Source organism: Chiloscyllium plagiosum, chromosome 33 (assembly GCF_004010195.1).
Source record: "Chiloscyllium plagiosum isolate BGI_BamShark_2017 chromosome 33, ASM401019v2, whole genome shotgun sequence".
NCBI classification, from domain to species: domain Eukaryota; kingdom Metazoa; phylum Chordata; class Chondrichthyes; order Orectolobiformes; family Hemiscylliidae; genus Chiloscyllium; species Chiloscyllium plagiosum.
Window position 1 is genome coordinate 42,009,475 of NC_057742.1, and position 22,884 is coordinate 42,032,358.

At 41.5% G+C, this 22,884-nt stretch overlaps 1 protein-coding gene across 1 annotated transcript in view; it reads right to left on the bottom strand.

Moving 5' to 3' along the window:
- Positions 1 to 22,884, bottom strand: part of map3k3 (mitogen-activated protein kinase kinase kinase 3) — a 150,672-nt gene that overhangs the window by 55,737 nt on the left and 72,051 nt on the right. Inside the window, exons 7-8 of the mRNA XM_043675368.1 lie at positions 22,171 to 22,291; positions 6,765 to 6,898 (exon numbers count right to left, since the gene is read on the bottom strand). Of these exons, the coding sequence (XP_043531303.1) occupies positions 6,765 to 6,898; positions 22,171 to 22,291 (255 nt within the window). The remainder of the gene's footprint in view (positions 1 to 6,764; positions 6,899 to 22,170; positions 22,292 to 22,884) is intronic.

Sequence of the window (22,884 nt, forward strand, 5' to 3'; positions counted from 1 at the left end):
AACGGGGCAAGAAACAAACATGAGGCTTGAGATTATTTAAGTGGAGAAAACAGAGCCATTATATAATCATGTTAATTTGGTATATATCCACAGACTCTAATCTGTTTAGTTCTACAATATTTATTTTGTGTTTCATCTGTCAACATTGAAATTTTGCTTTACATATTCAAGTTCAGGTCATTAATAAATTTTAAAAAGAGCTCTGGTTTCATTACAACCCCTGCTTTTATCATCACATGGATTTTATTAACAAGAATGTGAAAGTCCAAACTCACAAACAAACATTATCTTCACTAATCCTCTCCATTATTTCAATGTACTCAAATGTGACTTGCTTCTAATAAATTCAAGCTGATTGTTGTTCCTAAACATATTTTTCCAAGTGACAAATAATTTTGCTTCAAATTATTGTCTCAGAGGTTTTTCCACTATTACAGGCTGATGGCTTTATTCCTCACTGCCTTTCTGTTTACTGATTTTAAAAATTGCAGTCTTCTGATCCTTTTGGCACCATTCCTATATCCATTGAGACTCAAAGTTGTGTCAGAGCCTTTACAATCTCTCCTTTCACTTCGCTTAGCAACTTAAGATGCATCCCATTTGGCCCAATAACACTCAGTTTTGAGTGCTACCAAATTTTTCAGTATACCCATTTTATTTACACACTTCTTTTTTATGGTGACTTCAGCATCATCAATTCTGAATGAAGATTAAAGCCACATATTAATTTAATACTTCTGCTTTTCTTTCTAGTCTCAAAACGAACCCTCCCTCTTTGACTATACTTAGTTATTTAAATCAATCTGCTCAGACACGTTATGAAACATCTATAGATCAGGTGGGACCTAAATCTGGACCTTTTGGCCCAGAAATAAGGGCACGAACACGATATCACAGAAACTTCACTTTTAAAATTCGTTTTTAAATCAACATTTCAGATATGCCATGACACACCACTGAAGCAAGTAGGACTTGAACACTGACCTCCTAGCTCAGTCATAGGGACACTGCCAATGCACCACAAGAGACCACGATCTTATTGTACGGTGACAAAAGGTTTTCAGGTTCCCTCTCACGTTACTGGTTAATCTGCTCTTGAAGTTAGTTTGCTCGTTTCTTTCCGTTTACTTTCAGTTTGTTTCTTTACAGCAGAGTTTCCCAATCAGGAACCTGCAATCTGATCCATTAGCAGTTATCTATAAATTATAGTTTCCTGTGTGTACTGAGCTGATTAGAGGAGTCTCAGATGTAGTGTCTGCACACATGCAGATTCTCACTGCAGGGGGATCTTTTGCAGTGTTATTGGGCAAGTTCCTCTGCATATCACCAGCTCTGATGGACACGTCTTAGTGGCAAATGTGAGTTGGAAAGAAAGGATACCTGCAATAATCAGGATTCACTGTCAATCTCTCTTTCAATGTCCTTAGCCTGAGCCCATATGCCTTTATCACAGCTTTCCTCACACCCACAATGAGATGTTTCTCTGACAGATGACAGGTCAAATCGGAATGCTTGTATTCTTTCACTACTGTTTGTGAAGGGATATGGTGGAGGAAATGAGAGGTAGGGGCCTTTGACGCTAAAAGGTTTATAGTGATAAGGCAGATTGGTTAAATTGTTTAGGGCCTTGCTTAATTCTCCATTCCCAAAGACCTGTTCTTCATTGCTGCTGTGATCAGCTTGATTCACTGACTGCTTTCACCACTATTCTGGCGTTCTGGAAACACGTTTTCTGTTTTAGATTTAGGACATGAATACCTGGATTTTTACTCCAGTCTGGCTGAGCTTAAGTAAAATTAACTGCATTGAGCACTGTGCTTTTTGTTGCTGCTTCACTTGCTGTTAAACAAATGGTTGATCAGACACAGCAGGCCTTGGGCAGCAAGTAGGCAAATAATACACAAGGGTCTTTTTTTTCCAACAATGTGTTATTGCTGGAACATATAAAATGTTAAAGGGCAGGAGAAATCATTGTAAACATCAATAATAAAAACAAGATAAATGGATTCTTACAATGGTAATGCCACCATCAGCTTCAAAAGAACCAAACTCAGTGATGATATAGAACTTGTGTCATCAGATTCGACTCGAAAGATTGAAGAACATTTTGTGATGAAGGGAACACTGCTTTCCATTCTGGTCACCCTGCTACAGGATGGATGTTGTTAAACTAGAACGGTTACCGAAAAATTTACAAGAATGTTGCTGGGACTGCATGATAAGAAAAGTTGAATAGGCTGGGACTTTTTCCTCTGGAGCATTGATGATTGAGAGGTGACCTTATAGAGGTTTATAAAATCATGAGGGGTGTGGCTAGGGTGAATAGTTGAGGTCTTCTCCCTTGGGGTAGAGGCCATAGGTTTAAGGTGAGAGGGGAAAGATTTCAAAGGGACTGGAGGGGCAATTGTTTTCAACAGAGGGAAGTACATTTATGGAATGAGCTGCCAGAGGAAGTGGTAGAGGCAAGTACAATTACAACATTCAAAAGATATTTGGACAGGTACATGAATAGGAAAGGTTTTCACGGATATGGGCCAAATGCAGACAAATGGGACTAGTTCAGTTAGGATACATGGACGAATTAGACCAAAGGGTCTGGTTTCGTGCTTGATAACTATGACTCATGATTCGTCCTAAAAAATTAAGGAAGTTAAAAAAAACATAAGAACACAAGAGCTAAAGTGCATGCACAGGCAATTCGGCCCCTCGAGTCTGCTCTGTCATAGGTGGGAAGGAAGATGGATAGGTAGGACAGGTCAAGAGGGTGATGCCAGGTTGGAAGGTTGGATCTGGGAGAAGGTTGGGGTAAATGAGGAAATTGGTGAAATCCACATTAATCCAGTGTGGTTGGAGGTTCCCAAGGTGGAAGATGAAGTGTTCATTCTCCAGGCGTCAGTGGTAAAGGTTTGGTGATGGAGGTGGCCCAGGACCAGCATGTCTTTGGCGGAGTGGGAGGGGGAGTTAAAGTGTTCGGCCACGGGGTGGTGGGATTGGTCAGTGCGTATGTCCCCACCTTATCCCAGATCCAACCTTTCAACTCGGCACTGCCCTCTTGACCTGTCCATCTTCCTTCCAACCTACTGCTCCACCCTCCTCTTCGACCTATCATCTTCACCCCAACTTCATCTCTCTATTGCCTTCCCAGCTACCTTCCATTCAGCCCCACCCCTCTCCGTTTATTTCTCAGGCCCCTTGGGCCACCCCCTCGTTCCTGATGACGGGTTTGTGCTTGAAACGTTGATTCTCCTGCTCATCGGATGGTACCTGACCGGCTATGTTTTTCCAGCACCACACACATCAACTCTGATCGCCAGCATCTGTAGTGCTCACTTTCGCCTAATCTCACCAAGGTCTGCCCCAATGACTCTAGCAATCACAGGAAAGCATTCTGGTACCAAGCAACAAAACAAAAGCTGCACATTTTACATTGAGGCATACTCACTGTGTTAGAAATTGAACCAGGTATTTAGCGATTCTGTAAAAGGAATCTATGAGGAAGTGGATGCTGAGCACAATTCCACACACATCCACACAGAGGTGAGCTAGGCTTTTTGTCTTTTTGTTTAACTTCAGGCATGAGGCAAACACTTTCTCAACCAATAAAACCTGAACTTCTTGAGGCCTGAGGTGATGACATATTCATCGAAACAAATGTAAGGTCGTGGATCTTTGCTCAGCAAGAACTGGCACATTAAAAAAAATGCAATCTGAAAGCTTCTTGCCTGGGGTTACCATGGAAATTTGTAATTTTGTAAAAATAGTGTGTTACAGTTCTTGCAAGGTATTTTGTAAATGACATTAGCTTTACTTGCTGTCTGAGTAGGGTCTTTCAAGTTCATTAGCTGCTGCTTTAAAACTACATTGGACAACCAGGCAGAAAACTAACCACCAGGATACATGAACATCAACTAGCCACAAAAAGACATGACCCACTCTCACTAGTATCTTTACATCCAGATGAGAAAGGACATACTTCAAATGGGACAAGTCATCCATTCTAGGACAAGCCAAACAGAGACACATGCGAGAATTCCTAGAAGCATGGCATTCCAACCAGAACTCTATCAACAAACACATCGACTTGGATCCCAATTACCACCCAGTAAGAAAAGGAACAGGAAATAACATCACCACAGGAAGTGACATCACCTCCCCAAGGAAACCGAAACACAAATAAAAAGCAAACCAAAACAACAGTGCTTCACCCGGAAGCTCACTGATGATGTTACCTTGTATGGTGACAAAAACATTAAAAAACGAACCTTCCAGATCAGTGAGCAAACCGACATCCAGAACTTTCATTTCTCAAACACTTAATAGAGTAATCCATGTCACACTTGCGGACCTCCAAGCCCTCGTGAGAATTAAGGGCAAAATGCCACTACAAGGCATTCTAGTGTAAAACAGCAGTTGCGTTCCTCTGCAACCTCACGCTATAGAAAATCACGTTATGGAAACCCACTATAGAAAATCATGCTGTAGAAGATCGCTACAATCGTTCAGAAGATTGATTGCGTTATCCAAGTCGTGTCCCGAATTCGCCAATCATGTTATAGCCAATTCATGTTGATGAAATGCACATTATACTAGAACAAACTGTATCTCAAAACTACTAGAAGAGCTCAATAGATTTGACAGCTTCCTCAGAGGTAATCTAAACTAACCACTTTGTTTCTGTTTCCTCAGAACCATGTTCAGTGAAATATTATGAAAACATTCTGCTGTGAATACTCCGGTGAATACAGCCCTGCTTCAACTGCAGTAACTTAAGCGTTGGTCTAATTTTCTACAACCTACTTAGATCAAGCTCAGTTTTCAGCAATTGCTCAATGAAAGGAAAGTACTGAGCCAGGATTAATATTGAACATAATGTGTGCATGTGTTTGTCAAATGCACTTCTATCTCGAGAGACCTGTTACTCAGCACCAGCGATTTCACAGTAACAATAAGTAAAATAAAGAAGGTGTAATTGTTTGAATAATTTTTCTTGCAGAAAGAAAAACCTTTTCTATTTCAGAGGACTGGGGGCCTTTGAAGTTAAAAAATGTTGAGAATGCCTTTATTACAGTCCTGAACATTTTGCTATTTCCTATTTCATTTGATCCGACCATATTTAGTCAACAAAGAGCTCCAACTTTTCATGTTCTTTTGGAGGAATGTGTTTAGTCTGTAACTGAACCACCTCCTCTTAGAAGGTCTCCATTTAGTTTTAACTGCCAACCTTTGATTCCATGCTACCTAGGTCAGATTTCCCAAAATCTCACTGAAATTAGTTTTCTTCAATTTGAATATTATCCCATTTGATTGCTTACTGGCCTCTTCCAGAAATATAGGTCGTTCTGTTATAGCATGCATTTCATCAGTGCAAATTCGCTGTAACACAATTGACGAATTGGGGACGCTGTTTCTACAGCGTGAACTTTTAAAACGTGTGTTGACTGTAACTCGATTGCATCGCCAACATTTTAGGCACTGTTCCTAAAGCGGGAATTTTCTGTCATGTGGGGCTGCACAAGAACGCAACCATTGCATTACAGGAGAACTAATGCTAATGGTTCTGTGATCACTGCATCTTAAATGTTTCCTTTTATTATGCAGAACCAACTGTATCAGTGATTTCTTCTTAATCAAACTAGAAACATACCAATTGATGAAAAACTCTTGGATACATTTCAAAAATCTACAACCCCATCTGTATGTTAGTCAAAGTTGTAATGAGTCAGTATCAAGTTGGATTAGTGGAAGAGCAAAGAAAAGCAGAAGAGAGAGTTCAATATTTTAATTCTGGGAACTATGAGAAATAGATAATGGACATATTCAAAGTTAAAAATCACACAACACCAGGTTATAGTCCAACAGGTTTAATTGGAAGCACACTAGCTTTCGGAGCGACGCTGAAGAAGGAGCGTCGTTCTGAAAGCTAGTGTGCTTCCAATTAAACCTGTTGGACTATAACCTGGTGTTGTGTGATTTTTAACTTTGCCCATCCCAGTCCAACACCGGCATCTCCAAATCAGGACATATTCAATGTATCTATGCATTCTGGAGTTAATCAGAATCAGAAGCAGAAGCAATGTCAAGGTGACTTGAGCAGATGACGACTCCTGGATTTTTCTCATTCCAATCTCTAAATGCCCTTTAAAGAAGTGGTAGTGAGCTGCCTTCTTGAATTCCTTGCGTCTATGTGGCACAAACTCTCAGTGCTACTTGTATTGTTTTGCTGACTGTTTTAGAAGGAAAGAGTTAAGCACTTTGCTGTGAATCTGAAGTTACATGCAGGTCATTAAGAAAATGATGGCATATTTTCTTTCCTGAAGATTTTATAACACTTATGCTGTGGTCGTAGAAGTTATGCGATTTTGCATCACCTGGTTAGTTATCACACAGTCAGAACATCACATGATCAAACATTCAGAAACACACAAATAGATTTGAAAAACCTATACAGTAAACCGTATCAAGTTTCACAAGTTAGAAGAGCCATTGACAGGGAAAGAGATGCATCAGAGGAGATGCAGCCTCACAAATACCAATCACTAATGATCAATCACGGATACATACATCAAAACTTCAACTCAACCTAATGCCTGTATGAGCTGACAGCTCAATGCTCGATAACATAATGATAACCACAGAATGTAAACGCTTCAAAGTAACCTTTTCAAAATGTCTGGGACAGAATGTTTGCTGTTGCCAACTCCATTTAAAACTTATTTTTCTTTTATATAATTTAGGGAACATTACTGAGCAAAGTCTTTACTCACACATTGTTCCATATTCTCAGGGATAAATTCTCCTTCACTGTGAATGCTGGTGTAGGATCCCTGGCGAGCGATCCGCTGTTGTCGCTCTGGTACATATCCTGGGGGTGGTGAGCTTCGACCTGTGTTCTGAGAACCTGTACGGAAAACAATTTTGCTGAGTAGTGTAGAAACTGCCTTTTAATACATTACCCAGCAGTTATCCATTAAAGTCAAATTCTTGTGTAAAACCATCTCAACTGTATTTCACCCCTCAGTACTGTGAAATGTTCGTTATAATGTCTAGAGTTCACATACCAGTGGGTCAAACGCAATAGTAACCATACATGCACAGTACAATTAAGATTTGAGGAATGTTGTGAGTCTCCCTGGGCAGGTCAACATAGCCTGAAAGGCATAAATGAGGCATTCGTGTTTACCTCATTTGCTATATGCATCAAGCTTTGCCCATCAGACCATATTGTAATACATGTATGTGAATGATTGTGTGTAAATACGAACAGTTGAAATATTAGCTTCTTGGAAAAGTATTCCATAGCCTTCACAATGAGTATGCAAACTTGAAAATTTCCCATTTTGCTCCCACTACTCCTCCTGATAATATCGCACACTCCCCTGCCACTCTGTACAATGCGTGTTCACCTCTTTCTAGAGCTTGCACAGTGATCTTTTTTCACATTACAGCCAAAATAATTAATATCATCAGGCTATTCCACTTGCTTTGGTTATGATAGCAGAATAGATTCCCATCGGTTCACATCTGAACAGGTCAGGTCCAGCAGGAATTAAGAATGACTACAAGCACAGAAGGTGACCCATCAGAGTATTGCGTCTGTGTTTGTTCTCTGTAAGAGCAAATCAGCTTATCCCCATGCCCACACTCCTGACAATCTTGCAATTTGCTTTCCTTCCTCGTGTTTATCCAATTTTCCATTAAAAGCTAGCTGTGTAAAAATAATAGTATTTCATATGTTATCATCTGCTCTTTTACTGATGACCTTAAATCAGTGACATGTGATTCCTGAACCACTGACCAATGGGAACAACTTGCATTGACTTTGTCTAGCCCTCTCAAATATCTATCAATTCTTTTCACAGCCTTCTATTCTCCAAAGAATTTCTCCAACCTGTCTATGTAACTGAGTCCCTCATCCCTGAAAATCCCTGGAGTGACTGGGTTGTAATTGGTAGCAGGAATTCCTTGCTCAAGAGGATTAGCAATTGTTATTCTCATTGATACCAGTTTACAAAGTATAGGTTGATACTGAACTCACCACCTTGTGATTTATGTCTGTCCTCTAAATCTGGTGGCTCTTTTATCATCAAATTATTGAGCACATACTATTGCGACAGGGTGAAGAAAAATGGGGTCATAACTTATCCCTGAAATTTTTAAATAATATTAATGGAGCTTGATACTTAATACTTGGGTGAGAAGTATGAATCATACAGGCTGACTCTGAAGTACTGACGATTACAGCACACTATATGAAGCGTTAAAAATCCAACTGCATTGCTCAAGGAGCAGAGGAGTCTGTCTGATGTCCTGGCCAACATTCATTCCTCAACCAACACTTCAATGCTGTTCGTCGGATCTTGCTGTACCCAGATGCTGCACGGACTAGTGACACATCGAGTATATTTGATTATACATGGAATGTAAATCTAACCACATTTCGTGACATGTTAGTTCTCTATGCAGCTAGATTTAGAGATAAATTGGAGAGCATTTTTTTAAGGAAGAAATCAATACCATATCTTTTATTATACATAATTTGAGTTGAGTAGACACTAAAGGGTGTTACATCTCTAGAGATACTGTCCTTTAGGTGAGACAGTAACCTACTTGGATGGTTCAACTGTTAAAGATCATACAAGACTGTTTGACATGCTCTGTCAGACAGATACACTTTACTCAATCAAAGCACCAATAATTGGATGCTCACCTCACTGTTGACAGCCCAGCTCTTGTTGAGCACAAAGCAACTGCCACGTACACCTAATCAAGTACCACTGAACTCAAAAGCATACATAAAGATGTTTGGACGATTTGAAAGACACAATTTATAAACTTGCCTATTTTTCTACCACATCAGTATAGATTATGCACTCTAGGTTTTGGAGATGAATTTGAACTAAGTCATTTTTTTTAAATGCTGAATCTGATGACTCTAAATGAAAGATATGCATTACTTCACCTTGCAGACACACAATCACAAATGTAGTTTAGGCTTAATTACAGCACAATAGAGCTTTGGACTGATTTCTCTTTGAGATGCTCAAGAATGAACAGGTCCAAAAACAAGATTTAATTTTAAGCTCTCATTTTCCTCCAAGTAAAAGATCAGGCCATAAGAGCAGCCATGATCTTGTTGAATGGTGAAGCGGGCTAAAAGGGCCAGATGCCTACTCCTGCTCCTGGTTCTTATGTTCTAAACCAATGATAAATTAATGCTTAGGTTCAAATGCATTGCTACCACCCGCTAAACTTTCACTTTTTCCAACACATTCCGAGTCCTCCTTCACACAATACTAAAAGCAGTCATTATCTGATTGGCCAGCTTCCAACTGCTATTGTGGAAACAACATCTTACTAACAGGAAGGGGAAGTCGCGCAAAAGCAGTGTATATCAAAGGAAGTGAATGGAAAAACAAGGGCATTGAGCTCTGGTCCATTTTCATCCTGCCTGATTGTTATCTCTCCCCACAATCACAAATGTGGCTAATCTCACACTGTGTTGAAGATAAACACACACAGAGACGAGTAAAATACCCGGCTGCAGGTCGGTGATGCAGATCAGTTCTGTCGTCATGAGAAAGGTAATGTAAATGTGTGATATCTACACACCCTGTCTATGCACAGGAAATTTTTCATGGAGTTTAAATGACTGGCAGCTCCAATATTTCAATCTAAAAGTTGCTGGTTCACACTGCACCAAATACAACACATACCCTAAGTACATGTTTAGCCTTGCAACTTTCAAAATATGGCAATATACTAAACATTTATAAAATCAGAAGGGGCATGCAACAATATTAATTCACTACAGATGATATCGCTACGCAGTGCTCTTGTAAAACCTGACAAGGTGTCAGGTAATTTTGGTCATTAGGTGAGCACACCCCAGTAAGCAGACTGTGAATGTTTCACATATCTGAACCACCATAGTGATCTGACAGCTCCAAACACAACCTTTCCTTTCTCTCAAGGCCGTGCCAAGGAACCAGCCAATCCATCTGCCTGTCTGACAAAAAGCAATTTTATTTTAGTCTGGCCAACTAGTGTTGCAACAGCTGGAAATGCAGTGTCCAGCAGGTCCGGGATACACATTGTCTGTAAAGGGAACCTGAAGCTCCTGATAAGCTCAGGAATCAGTTCAGAGCAGCCTGGAAGATGGGAGGCCAAATCATTGTCTGATGATTGAGTACAACCAGCTGACAGCTTTGGAGTTAATTTATTGACAAATATCAACTGTTTGAAAATAAAGTCGGACACATTTGAATTAAAAAAAGAATCTCTCTCAGCCCCACAAACTTCCTTCGACTTGAACACTAGTAATTTCTACATAATTCACTTTCTCTACAAATTAGATCAAAGGACTTGGACAATAATTAGGAAACTGTTGCAACTTGAGGCCCTGCTAGAAAACAGCAACATACTTTTCTCCAACACCTTCTGCGCTTATATGAAATGCGCACAGTAACCAGGTTCACTAACTGGCTTTTTGAAAGTACTTTTTCTGTGAACTCTGACTGGACACCAGGAGAAAATTTGCCCAAAACCAAGTTTTGGAGTATTGGAAATAGCAACATGCAGTTCAAATCTCAATTACTTTTCAACCGCAGCTTCTTTTTGCATTAAACTTCACAGGTATTAAAGTTGCAGTTTTAAAAACTAAAACTTGATCCCCCTCCCCCGCCTCCCTGGCCTCATTGATTGCCTGGGTGATAACTTATTAAAAGTCCAAATGATCTTTTGGCTCACATCTATTTTACTGACGAATGTCACCAACATTTGGGCATAGCCAAACTTAGTAGCAGCCCCCAGGAAATAGCAGGCAGCATTCCAGTTGCACCTCAAACGTTTGCTGAGCAAAACCTATACACATAGGGTACAGCAATATTGTGACTACATTAGTAGAATAGTAATAAAAATGACCAAAAGACATTTCATCATTTCTAATACTGTGAATTTAAAAGTTTAACTATCGCTGGAAAAAGACATTTTGCCAAGGCTTTTTCATCTTGCACTCATCAGGACAATTTCCAAGAACACCAGGTTAAGGGGAAAACTGTGAATGTGTATAGGGTATAAGCAGGCAGGGAAAGAGTTAAACTCTGAATTTTGTGAAACAAGAGGTTCAGCTGAGCATGACTCAGATCTGATAAGAACTTACAATTAACAGTGGGGTGCTGAAGGCAAGGGTAATGGGTTAACAAGGTGGAAAAGCATTCATTATGTAGACATTTAACAAGATGAGGTAGCATTCAGTATGCAACATCAGTTAACAAGGTGAAACGTATTCATTATGTGAAGTTAGTTATTCATAGTGTAACAACAGATGGCTTAATCTTTGCTATTGATACTCGCTGATTGTAACGGTCACCCAATTAATATGTATGTTACCTTATCTGGATGCTCTTCCCTGTAAAACGACTATATAGTTCATTGAGAAACTGCTGTTCCAGAGAAGACCATGAACTAATTTTCCTGTGCACATGGGGCAATCATTCTCTCCCCCTCCAGGGTTTGGAATAAGGATTAAGGAAGTAAAACTATACGGTGTCTCAGAGCATTTTGTTTCGCCTGAGGGGGTGAAAACGAGATGACAAAACCAACATTTATACTATTTGAGAGCAAAATGCAGATTGGTCGAGACAATGCCATGGAGAATACATCAGTTAAGGATGATGGACAAGTTAAATGACAGGCTTTGTTAAAATTTTAAACCAAAGAATGACTTGGATTCTCAGGGCACAGTGAATGGCTGTCACCAATTTTACTGAGTTGAAACAGGTAATATGCATAGTTCCTACTACCTAAAAAAAATCAAGTCTCTGTGTGTTATTGCATATAACTTCTAGTATCCCACACTGTGAGCCTGACTGACAATCCTAAATCAGTTATCAGCATAATTCTTTGTTCATAATTATCTAATAAATATTGTACAATTGCACAATCTTATTTTGACTCTGACATCGTGTTGCAGGTTTTGCATGTACGGGTTGTTAGGTATGGCGAGGTCCTTGCTGAACCACCCAAATTGATATACTGTTTTATACGATCCACCATCTTTGAGTTACAGGAACTATATACCCAGCATCCACCAAGGTTGATGAACTCAACAAGATAAGTGATAGCCATTTGATGGTTCATTTTTTCAGGGCAAAACCTTGACAAATCAAATGGTTTATAATTTAAACACCGCCTTGTATATAATTGTTGGAGATACGTTTGCTAAGCTGGGAATTAGGTTTGTAGATAGATCGTCCCTTTTCTAGATAACGTCTTTAGTGCTGTGGAGTATCCTGTGAAGTGCTGCTGTACTTGGAATTTGTCGGTTGTAATTTATTTGGTTTTGTTCCCGGTTCCAGTCGTTGGTTGCAGTAGTCGATATATTGTGTCTATTGATGGATAAGTGCCATGCCTCTAGGAGTTTCCTGACTGTCTTCTGTTTGGTTTGTTCTATTATTGTTGTGTTATGGCAGTCAAATGTGTGGTCCTTGTCGTCTGTGTACATAGATACCAGGGTTGCTGGTTGTGACGTTTAGTAGCTAGTTGACGTTCATGAGTGTGGATCGCGGGTTGTCTGCCTGTTTCTCCTATATAGTATTTTGCACTGTCCCTGCATGAAATCTTGTACACCATGTTTGTCCTACAGATGATGGGTATTGGGTCTTTTGTTCTGGTGAGTTGTTGTCTGAGCGTGGCTGTCTGTTTATGGGCTGTCATGAATCCCAGTGGTCAGAGGGGTCTGGCTGTCAGTTCCAAGAAGTTTTTTTATATCAGGTAGATCGATTAATGTGTTGGGTCGTGGCATGTCCTCGTTGTGTTGCTTGTCTGCCAGACATCCGCAGATGAAGTTGCGAGTATACCCATTCTTGGCCAACATTCAGTAGAGGTCATCATTGTCTTCTCTTCACAGATCAAGAGTGCTGATATGTGTTGTGGCCGTTTTGAACAGGGTCGTAATGCAGCTTCTCTATCTGGCTGTTGAATATGAAATACGTCACCAAGCACAGGTCCAGTAGTTTGAGTGTGCAGCCCTTGCTGATTGCTTCCCCCCGTGCTGTCTGTTCTCTTTGTCCAGGAGGTTGGCTATTGATTCTCTGGCTAAGGTTCTAACAATTGAGGTAAACAGCATCATTACATCGAATGAAACCATAGCTTTATCCTTTCTCTGTTTATTTCTTGATATTGCAGAGATGCTGCATTAGGACCCTGTTCAAAAGGGCCACAATACACTGCAGCATTCCCATTCTGCGAGGAGAAGAAGAAGAACACCTCTACAGAGTCTTTCTCAAAAAAGGATATTCCTGCAACTTCATCTGCAGGTGTCTGGCAGACAAACAACATGACAAGGGCATGCCATGATCCAACACACTAATCACTTTCCCTGATATAAAAAAAGCCTCAGAAATGACAGCCAGACTCCTCTGACCACTCAGATTTAAGACAGCCTGTAAACCGACAACCACGCTCAGACAACTCACTAGAACAAAAGACCCAATACCCATCATGTGCAGCACGAATGTGATGTACAAGATTCCATGCAGGGACTGCACAAAACACTAGATAGGACAAACATGCTCAGACAACTAGTGATCTGCACTCATGAATATCAACTAGGTCCTAAACGTCACTACCAGCTAGCCCTAGTATCTATACACACAGACAACAAGATTCACACATTCGACTGGGATAACACAACAATAATAGGTTAAGCCAAACAGAGGACAACCAGAGAAATCCTAGAAGCATGGCACTCATCCATCAATAAACACATTAACCTAGACCCTGTACGGCCACTGCAACAAACAACCAAAACCTGCAACTGGAAGCAACGGGAATGAAACCATAAATTCCAACACAGTATTACAGCCCTTCACAGGAGGCTCCACAGCCACCACTGAGGATGCCATCTAGAAAAGGGACAAAATGTCTGCAAACCAACTTCCCAGCTCGGCGAGTATACGCACAACTGCAACCAGCACCCGAGCTACAAATCTTTACACAAACCTTCAAGACTGGTATATAACTTTAAAACATTATTAACTGGTGCATTCTCCATGGAAACACCTTTACCAATTACAGTGCACTTGCCAACCAATCAGAAAGTTGCTCTTCTATAGTACAAATGTTGGTTCTCACTTTAAATTCATACTCTTCCGTATTATCCTAAGCGCAAGATGAAAAGGTGATACAAAAGAGGTGTATTATTCAGCAATATTCAAGTTTTTTACTACCAAGCGAGTATTCAATTAATTAATTAAATCTGAAATAGAAAGCTATTGGTTATGGTAACTACAAAACAACCAAACTATCATAAAAACACATCTGTTTCACTTTGTCCTTTAGTAAGCTTCACAGGGTCAGAAAGAGGAGATCACATCTGGAGTGAGGCAGAGCCTGTGTGGAGTACATATTTTGGGGATTTTGAGCAGTGTGGAAAATTATTGAGGTGGTAAGAGGAGTCTTTTTTGTTATTTTTCCTGTTCATGATTTGTAAGGTCTTTTCAAAAAGGATAAAGTGAAACCCAGGATCGGAGGCACAGCTCAAAACGAAGAGTGACACAGGAAAACCATAAGTTAATTGCACGCTAACAGCTGCAAATTTAACCATGATGTTACTTTCCTATTGAAGGGGAGTAGGACAAAGGTATTCAGGTTAAACACAAAGACCAGTAGGATTTTTTTAAAATTAAGAAGCAAATAAAGTAGAGATGCATGGCCTGGTGACGTGTTGTTCCTGCACAATGTGGAAGCTGGTGGACCTTCACTGTGGTTCATCATGACCACATCTGTAGCCAATGCTGGTTGCATGAAGAACTCCGGCTTGGAATTGATGAGCTGGAGACTGAGCTTGGAACGATCAGGGAGGGGAGAGTTACCTGGATACATTGTTTGAGGAGGGAATTATACCTTTTAGATTAACTACTTAAGATTGGGCAGTGATCAGGTATAGGTGGTGTGACTACAAGCAGGCACGTAGAGGGATCCAGGAGGTCATGCTGAAAGAGTCTCAGCCCTTGAGCTTGTTCCGCTTGGACAAGAGCAGGGAGAAAAGAGAAAAGCAGTTGTAACTGGTGATAGTACTGTCAAGGGAATAGACACTGCTCTCTCTGGCCAGACCCAAGAGTCCCAAAGGCTGTGTTGCCAGCCTGGTACCCAGGATCAGGATCTCCTAGCTGGGCTACAGAGGGATTTGGAATCGGTGGGGAAGATCAAGTTGTAATGGTCCATTTAAGTACCAATGATATAGGTAGAAAGAGAGAAGAGGTTCTGCTGAGGAAACATGAGCAACCACTAAATTAGGGCCAAACTAGAAAGCAGAACCAAAAGGTAACAATCTCTAGATTGCTCCCTGAGCTAATCAGAACAGGGCCAACAGTCTGAAAGAGGAAAACGTGGCTCAAAGACTAGTGAGGGAGAGGTGGAATTCATGGGGCACGAGCCCCATTACTGGGGAATGACAGTTTTGTTCTGAAGGGACGGGCTGGATCTGAACCAGGCCGGGACCATAATCCTGGCAAATCACATAACTAGGGTTAGAACATAGAACATAGAACATAGAAGAATACAGCGCAGTACAGGCCCTTTGGCCCTCGATGTTGCGCCGATCCAAGCCCACCTAACCTATACTAACCCACTATCCTCCATATACCTATTCAATGCCTGCTTAAATGCCCATAAAGAGGGAGAGTCCACCACTGTACGACTCGCTGAGTGAAGAACCTACCCCTAACTTCAGTCCTATATCTACCCCCCCTTAATTTAAAGCTATGCCCCCTTGTAATACCCGACTCCATACGCGGGAAAAGGTTCACACTGTCAACCCTATCTAACCCCCTAATCATCTTGTACACCTCAGGGTTGTGGACAGGGCTTCAAATTAAACTAGGGCAGTGGATTCACTTGCATGGAAAATTAGAAAGTCAAAGGTAAGGGAGAAGGTGGGATTGCAGGTTAGTGATGAGGTTAATTGTTATCAGAAATAAAAGGAACAGAATGCGTGAATGTCAAATTGTACCAAGGAACCATAAACTGCAGGGAAGCTGAATAATAGAGCAAACTTAAAGGCTTTGCATCTTGATGCAGTGAAGCATTCGGAGGGAGGTCGACAAACTGAAGGCACAAATTGACATGAATGAATATGATCTCATAGCCATTACAGAAGTATGATTATGAGGATTAAAAATGGAAACTCAACATAAAAGGATATTTAACATTTTGGACAGACAGGATGGATGGAAAAGTGGTGGGGTAGCACTAATAAGAGATGAAATAAGGACAGTTGCAAGAGACAATCTAGTCTCACATGATGTAGTTCCACAGTTACACTGGCACCACCCTCCAACTGTTCCTCCGCTACATCGATGACTGTATCGGTGTCCCCTCGTGCTCCCACAAGAAGGTTGAACAGTTCATCAACTTTACCAACACCTTCCACCTCAACCTCAAATTTACCTGGACCATCTCGGAAACCTCCCTCCCCTTCTGAACCTCTCAATCACCGTCTCACCACAGACATATAAATACAAGCCCACCAACTCCCATAGCTACCTAGACGACACATCCTCCCACCCTACCTCCTGGAAAAACGTCATCCCTTATTCCCAATTCCTCCGCCTCCACCCCATCTGTTCCCAGGATGACTAATTCTACCTCAAAGTCCCAGATGGCCACCTCCTTCCAAGATCACAAATTCCCTTCCCACGTGGTTGACGATGCGCATCTCCTCCACTTCACGTACCATCGCCCTTGAACCCGACCGTTCCCAATGCAACAAGGACAGAACACCCCCCACCCCACCAACCTCCGCATACAACGCATTGTCCTCCGCCACCTTCAAACACCCTACTAGAGATTTATTTCCCTCCACACCCCTATCAACATTCAGAAAAGACCACTCCCTCCAGGTCCACCTCTCCCCCCCGCCCCGCCCCCTCACCTTCATCCACCTATCGCTCTCTCAGCTACACTTGGAATATTGTGCTCAGTTCTGGTTGCCTCATTATAGGAAGGATGTGGAAGCTTTAGAGACTGTGCAGAGGACATTTACCACGTTGCTGCCTGGACTGGAGAAAGGTTGAGGGAGCTAGGGTTTTTCTCTTTGGAGCGAAGGAGGATGTGTGGTGATTTGATAGAAGTGTACAAGATGTTGAGAGGCATGGACAGAGTAGATAGCGAGAGACTTTTTTTCCCATGGCAGAAATGTCTATCACGAGGGGGCATCATTTTAAGGTAATAGGAGGGAGGTTTAAGGGAGATGTTGGAGGCAGGTTTGTTACACAGAGAGTGGTGGCTGTGTGGAATGCACTGCCGACAGTGGTAGTAGAATCAGATACATCAGGGACATTTAAGTAACTCTTGAATAGGTACATGGAAGATAGTACAATGAAGGGCATGTAGGTTCATCTGATCTTAGAGTAGGATAAAAGGCCAGTACAACATCGAGGGCCAAAGGGTCTGTACTGTGCTGTACTGTTCTATGCCATATTCGCCATGATTTTATTGAATGGTAGAGATGGCTTGAGGGCCCCAATGGCATACTCCAATTCTATTTTTATGGGAAGAAATCGGCTGACCTTATCTGGTCTGCCTTACATACAACCCCAAATCCAAAAGGGATAGAATCTTACCTAAAGATCAAATTAATCTGGGGCAGGCAATGTATTGCCAGTGATATCCGTAGCCCAGTAATGAATTCAGAAAAAATAAAAAAAAGCAACCCTGCCTACAAAGAAAACGTTTTATTGACATTCATGCCACAAAGGCAAATGATTTAAGTTTTAGAATATTAAAACAATTTGTTGGTTAGTTTCTCTGAGTGGATAAAGGCATCAACTAGGATATTCCTAGACCAAATAATCCCAGAGAGCCTTAGGTCTGAGCGATGTTATCTACCCACAACAGTGGTAACTGAGAACAGAATTGACTAAATGCCCTGGGATTACAGAAGGAAGAGAAATTATCTGGGGTCTGAGATTCAGAAGCTCAATCTGAAAGATGCAGAGATAATAAGAAATAAAAACAGAAAAGTGCTTAATAAACACTGGAGGACTAGCAGAAAAGAACTCAAACCAGCAATTAGGAGGGAAAAATGGGATCATGAAATGTGGATTTAGGTTTGTTCATTGAGCTGGAAGGTTTGTTTTCATGAAAAGACATTAGAGCAGAAATTAGGTCATTCGGCCCATCGAGTCTGCGCAGCCATTGGTTGATAGGTTTTTCAACCCCATTTTCCTTTGATCCCCTTGGCAATCAAGAACTTATCGATCTGTTTTAAATATGCTCAATCACCTGGCCTCCACAACCTTCTGTGGATGAATTCCACAGATTCCCCACTCTCTGGCTCAAGACATTTCTGCTTATCTCTGGTCTTCCCCTTCCTCTAAGGCTTGCTCTCGGGTCCTAGTCTCTCCTGCCAATGGAAACATCTTCCCCACGTCCACCCTGTCCAGGCCGTTCAGTATTCTGTAAGTTCCAATCAGATCCCCCTAATCCTACTGAACTCCGCCAAGTATAATCCCAGAGTCCTCAAACCTTCTTCATATGTTAAGCCTCTCATTCCTGGGATCATTCTTGTCAACCTGCTCCGGATCTGCTCCAGGGCCAATATTTGTGGGCGGCACGGTGGCACAGTGGTTAGCACTGCTGCCTCACAGCGCCAGAGATCCGGGTTCAATTCCCGCCTCAGGCGACTGACTGTGTGGAGTTTGCACATTCTCCCCGTGTCTGCGTGGGTTTCCTCCGGGTGCTCTGGTTTCCTCCCACAGTTCAAAGATGTGCAGGCCAGGTGAATTGGCCATGCTAAATTGCCCGTAGTGTTAGGTAAGGGGTAAAGGTAGGGGTATGGGTGGGTTGCGCTTCGGCAGGGCGGAGTGGACTTGTTGGGCCGAAGGGCCTGTTTCTACACTGTAAGTAATCTAATCTAATCTAATCATCTAATCTTTCCGGAGATATGAGGCCCAAAATTGCTCACAATGTTCTAAATGTGGTCTGACCAGAGCCTTATAAAGCCTCAGAAGTCCATCCCTGCTTTTACATTCTAGTCCTCTCAAAATGAATGACAATATTGTATTTGCCTTCCTAAAACCAATTCAACCTGCATGTTTATCTTAAGAAAAACCTGGACTAGGACTTCCCAAGTGCCTTTGCACTTCAGACTTCTGAATTTTCTCCCCATTTAGAAAGTAGTCCATTCCTCTATTCTTCCTACCAAAGCACATGACCTCACACTTTCCCAAGTTGTATTTCATCTGCCACTTCTTTGCACACTCTTCTAACCTGTCTAATCCTCCCTATCTCATCAATATAACCTGCCCCTCCACTTATCTTTGAATCATTTGCAAACTTAGCCAGAGTGCTCTCAGCTCCTTTATCCAGATCATTAAGGTATAAAATGAAAGGTTATGATCCCAACACACAGCCTTGAGAAACACCACTTGCACTTGTCACCTACTGCAATCCTGAAAAGGAACATTTTATCCCCACTCTCTGCCTTCTGCCAGACAACCAAACTTCTATTCTTGCTAGTACATGGCCTCTAACACATGGGCCCTTATCTTATTCAGCAGCCTCCTGTGCAGCATCTTACCAAAGGTCTTCTGGAAGTCCAGATAGATAACGTCTCATAACCTGCTCGTTACCTCCTCAGAGAATTCTAACAGATTAAGGTTAATGTTAAGGTTGATAAGTCCCAGGACCTAACAGAATCTACCTCAAAATACTGAGGGTGGCAAGTTAGGAAACTGCTGGGGTCTTCTACAAAATCTTTGTATCCTCTTTAGTCACAGGAGGGTTCCCAGAGAACCCGCGAATAGACAACATTGATCCTTTAAGAGGGGCAACAGGGATAATCTGGGAAATTACAGACTGATGAACCTTATGTCAGTGGCCGGGAAATTAATGGAGAAGATTCTTAGGGATAGGATTTTCTCACATTTGGAATTAATATGGACTTACTTGTGATAAGCAGCATGTCTTTATACAGGGAAGGTCTTGCCTCACAAACTTGATTGAGTTTTTTAAGGAAGTGACAAAAATGATTGATGACGACAGAGAGGTAGATGTCGTCCATATGGACTTCAATAAGGCCTTTGACAAGGTCCCTCATGGCAGGCTGATACAAAAGGTGAAGTCACACAGGATGCATGGTGAGCTGCTAAGATGGTTACAGAACTGGATTTGACATAAAAGACAGAACAGTGGTGGAAGGGTGATTTTCTGACTGAAGGTCTGTGACTAGTGGTTTTCTACAGGGTAAGTAACTTGGAGGAGAATGTAGGTGGTCTGATTAGTTAGATTGCAGATGGGATGGTGGCTGTGGTTAGCACTGCTGCCTCAAAGTCAGGGACCCATGTTTGATTCCACCTTCAGGCAACTGTCTCTGTGGGGTCTGTACATTCTCTTCCTGCGGATGTTCCTGTTTCCTCCCACAGTCCAAAAGGTGTGCAGATTTGGTGGATTAGCCATGGGAAATGCAGGATTACACGGGTGGGTCTGGGTGGGATGTTCTTTGGAGGTTCGGTGTGGAATCGATAAGGTCTACACTATAGAGATTCTACAATTCTATGACACAAAGATTGAGGAACTGCAGGGAGTGTGGAAGATTGCCAGAGGATACAGATCAGCTGATGCCTTGAGTGGAAAAATGGCAAATGAGTTTAATCCAGACAAATAAGGGGCAATGTATTTTGGAAGATCTAATGCAGGATGTAAGTATACAATAAATGGCAGAACCCTCAAGAGCATCACAAACAAAGGGACCTTTGCATACAGGCTAACAATTCCCAGATAGTGGCAACACAAATGGATAAGGTGGTCAAGAAGGCATATTGCATGATTGTCTTCATTGGCTGGGGCACAGAATATAAAAGTTGGCAAATCATGTTGCAGCTGTATACGGCTTCAGTTCAGTCACATTTTGAATTCTGTGTTCAATTCCGATTGCCACACTACCAGAATGACATGGAGGCTTTGGAAAGGGTGTAGAAACGGTTTGCCAGGACATTGCTGGCAAATTGGAGGGTATTGGAGAAGAGATTTGACACATCTGGTCTATTTTCACTGAAGTGTCATAGGATGAGGGGTGACCTGAGAAGTTTACAAAATTATGAGAGACATGGATAGTTGGAGTCTTTTCCCCAGGGTAGAAATGTCAAATATCATGGTACATAGGTTTAAAGTAAAAAGGGGCAAGTTTAAAGGAGATGTGAGAGGCAAGTTTTATTTTTGTTTTTACAGAGGGTGGCAAGTGTCTGGAATATACTGCCAAAGGAAACGGTGGAGATGGATACAATAACAATGTTTAAAAGCCAACTTAATAAGTACGCATATAGGCAGGGAATAGAGGTCTATGGACAATGTAGAGGCAAAAGACTAGTTTAAAAAGGCATCATGTGTTGGCACAACCTTGAGTATTTCACACTCCACCTGCAACAGCTTTGCCACATTCCCATAAAATGTCTATATATAGTCAATGTTAGAATGAAACAATTCAGGTAAGAGCTCAAAAAGCTCTTGGATTTTGAAACTGGATGATGAGTTACACATGATCGAAATGGTCCAGACTCAACTGTTTACTTTGAATGAAGAAACCTTTATAGAGCAAGGGCCCGTTTGTGAATAGTTCTGCCTTCTTTTACCTGGTCTAAGACAGGGACAGACATTGTCTTTAAAAATGTATATGCAGACATATATCTAAGTTTTAAAGGGAGGTTTAGAAAACGGAATTTGAATTTTGCTGTTCCAGGCACTCATGCTTGAAATGGGACTACCTAGTTCACAGACATATGACACCCATACGTTAGGAATAGTCACATCAACATAACCAATGAGGTATATGGCAAAGCAACATTAAAATATCCAATTCCCAGACTTTGCCTGCAGGTTTTATAACATTTTAAAAGTCATTTCAAAACTTAGTTTAAGATCTAATCTTGCTCAAACATTGGCAGCATCACCAAAAATCAAGATTCCAATTTGTTAAGTCTAAACCCATAATGCACTCTGCTTAACTTGTTTGGAAATAGATCTAAAATGGTTAAAGAAATAAACCCTGGCTTCTGGGTTTCTATAAATGTTTCTACAAATTCTGTAGTGACACGGCCTATTTTTATTGCATCACCTATACTGTAGGAACTAGTTAATATTTTTTCCAACTGTTGAAGGTCTGGTACTCACCAACAGAGAGGTGCCTGCCCCGTGACTCTGGTGGCTGAGGGATGGTGCTGAGGATGTCGCCCACTGACTGAGAAGCCTTAATGCGGAGTTGCTTCGTAACGGTTGAAGAAGCTGGTGACGTCTAAGATTTGGATAAAAAGAATTAAATATACACATGATTTCCAGTCTACAATAATGATAATGGCAGCAGCATCAAATTACTTCAGGACCCTAGCCCAATTTCTTTGGGTCACTCTGGTTGCTGGCGCTCCGGTTGGAGACCAGCCAATACTAGTATGTACTGTGGAAAACTGGAATAAAACAACTTGCAACTAGTCATATCCTCATTCCTCTCTTCTTACCCATACAGGCAAAGAACAGTTAAAACCACACTTGTTACTCTCGAGCAAGGGGGTGGATCGATTTAGGGCAGGAGCAATCAACTGGATCATGTCAAAAACTATCAGACAACTTGGTTGAGTTTTAATGACAAACCCCAATAACTTCAGGAACATTTTAGCGTAGATCTGATTTTTATTTTCACAATTTAGAAAAAAATAAGTTTCAAAGGGGCAGTACGGTGGCTCAGTGGTTAGCACTGCTGCCTCACAGCGTCAGGGACCCAGGTTCGATTCCAGCCTTGGGCGACTGTCTGTACAGAGTTTGCACATTCTCCCAGTGTCTGCATGGGTTTCCTCCCACAATCCAAAGATGTTCAGGGCAGGTTCATTGGCC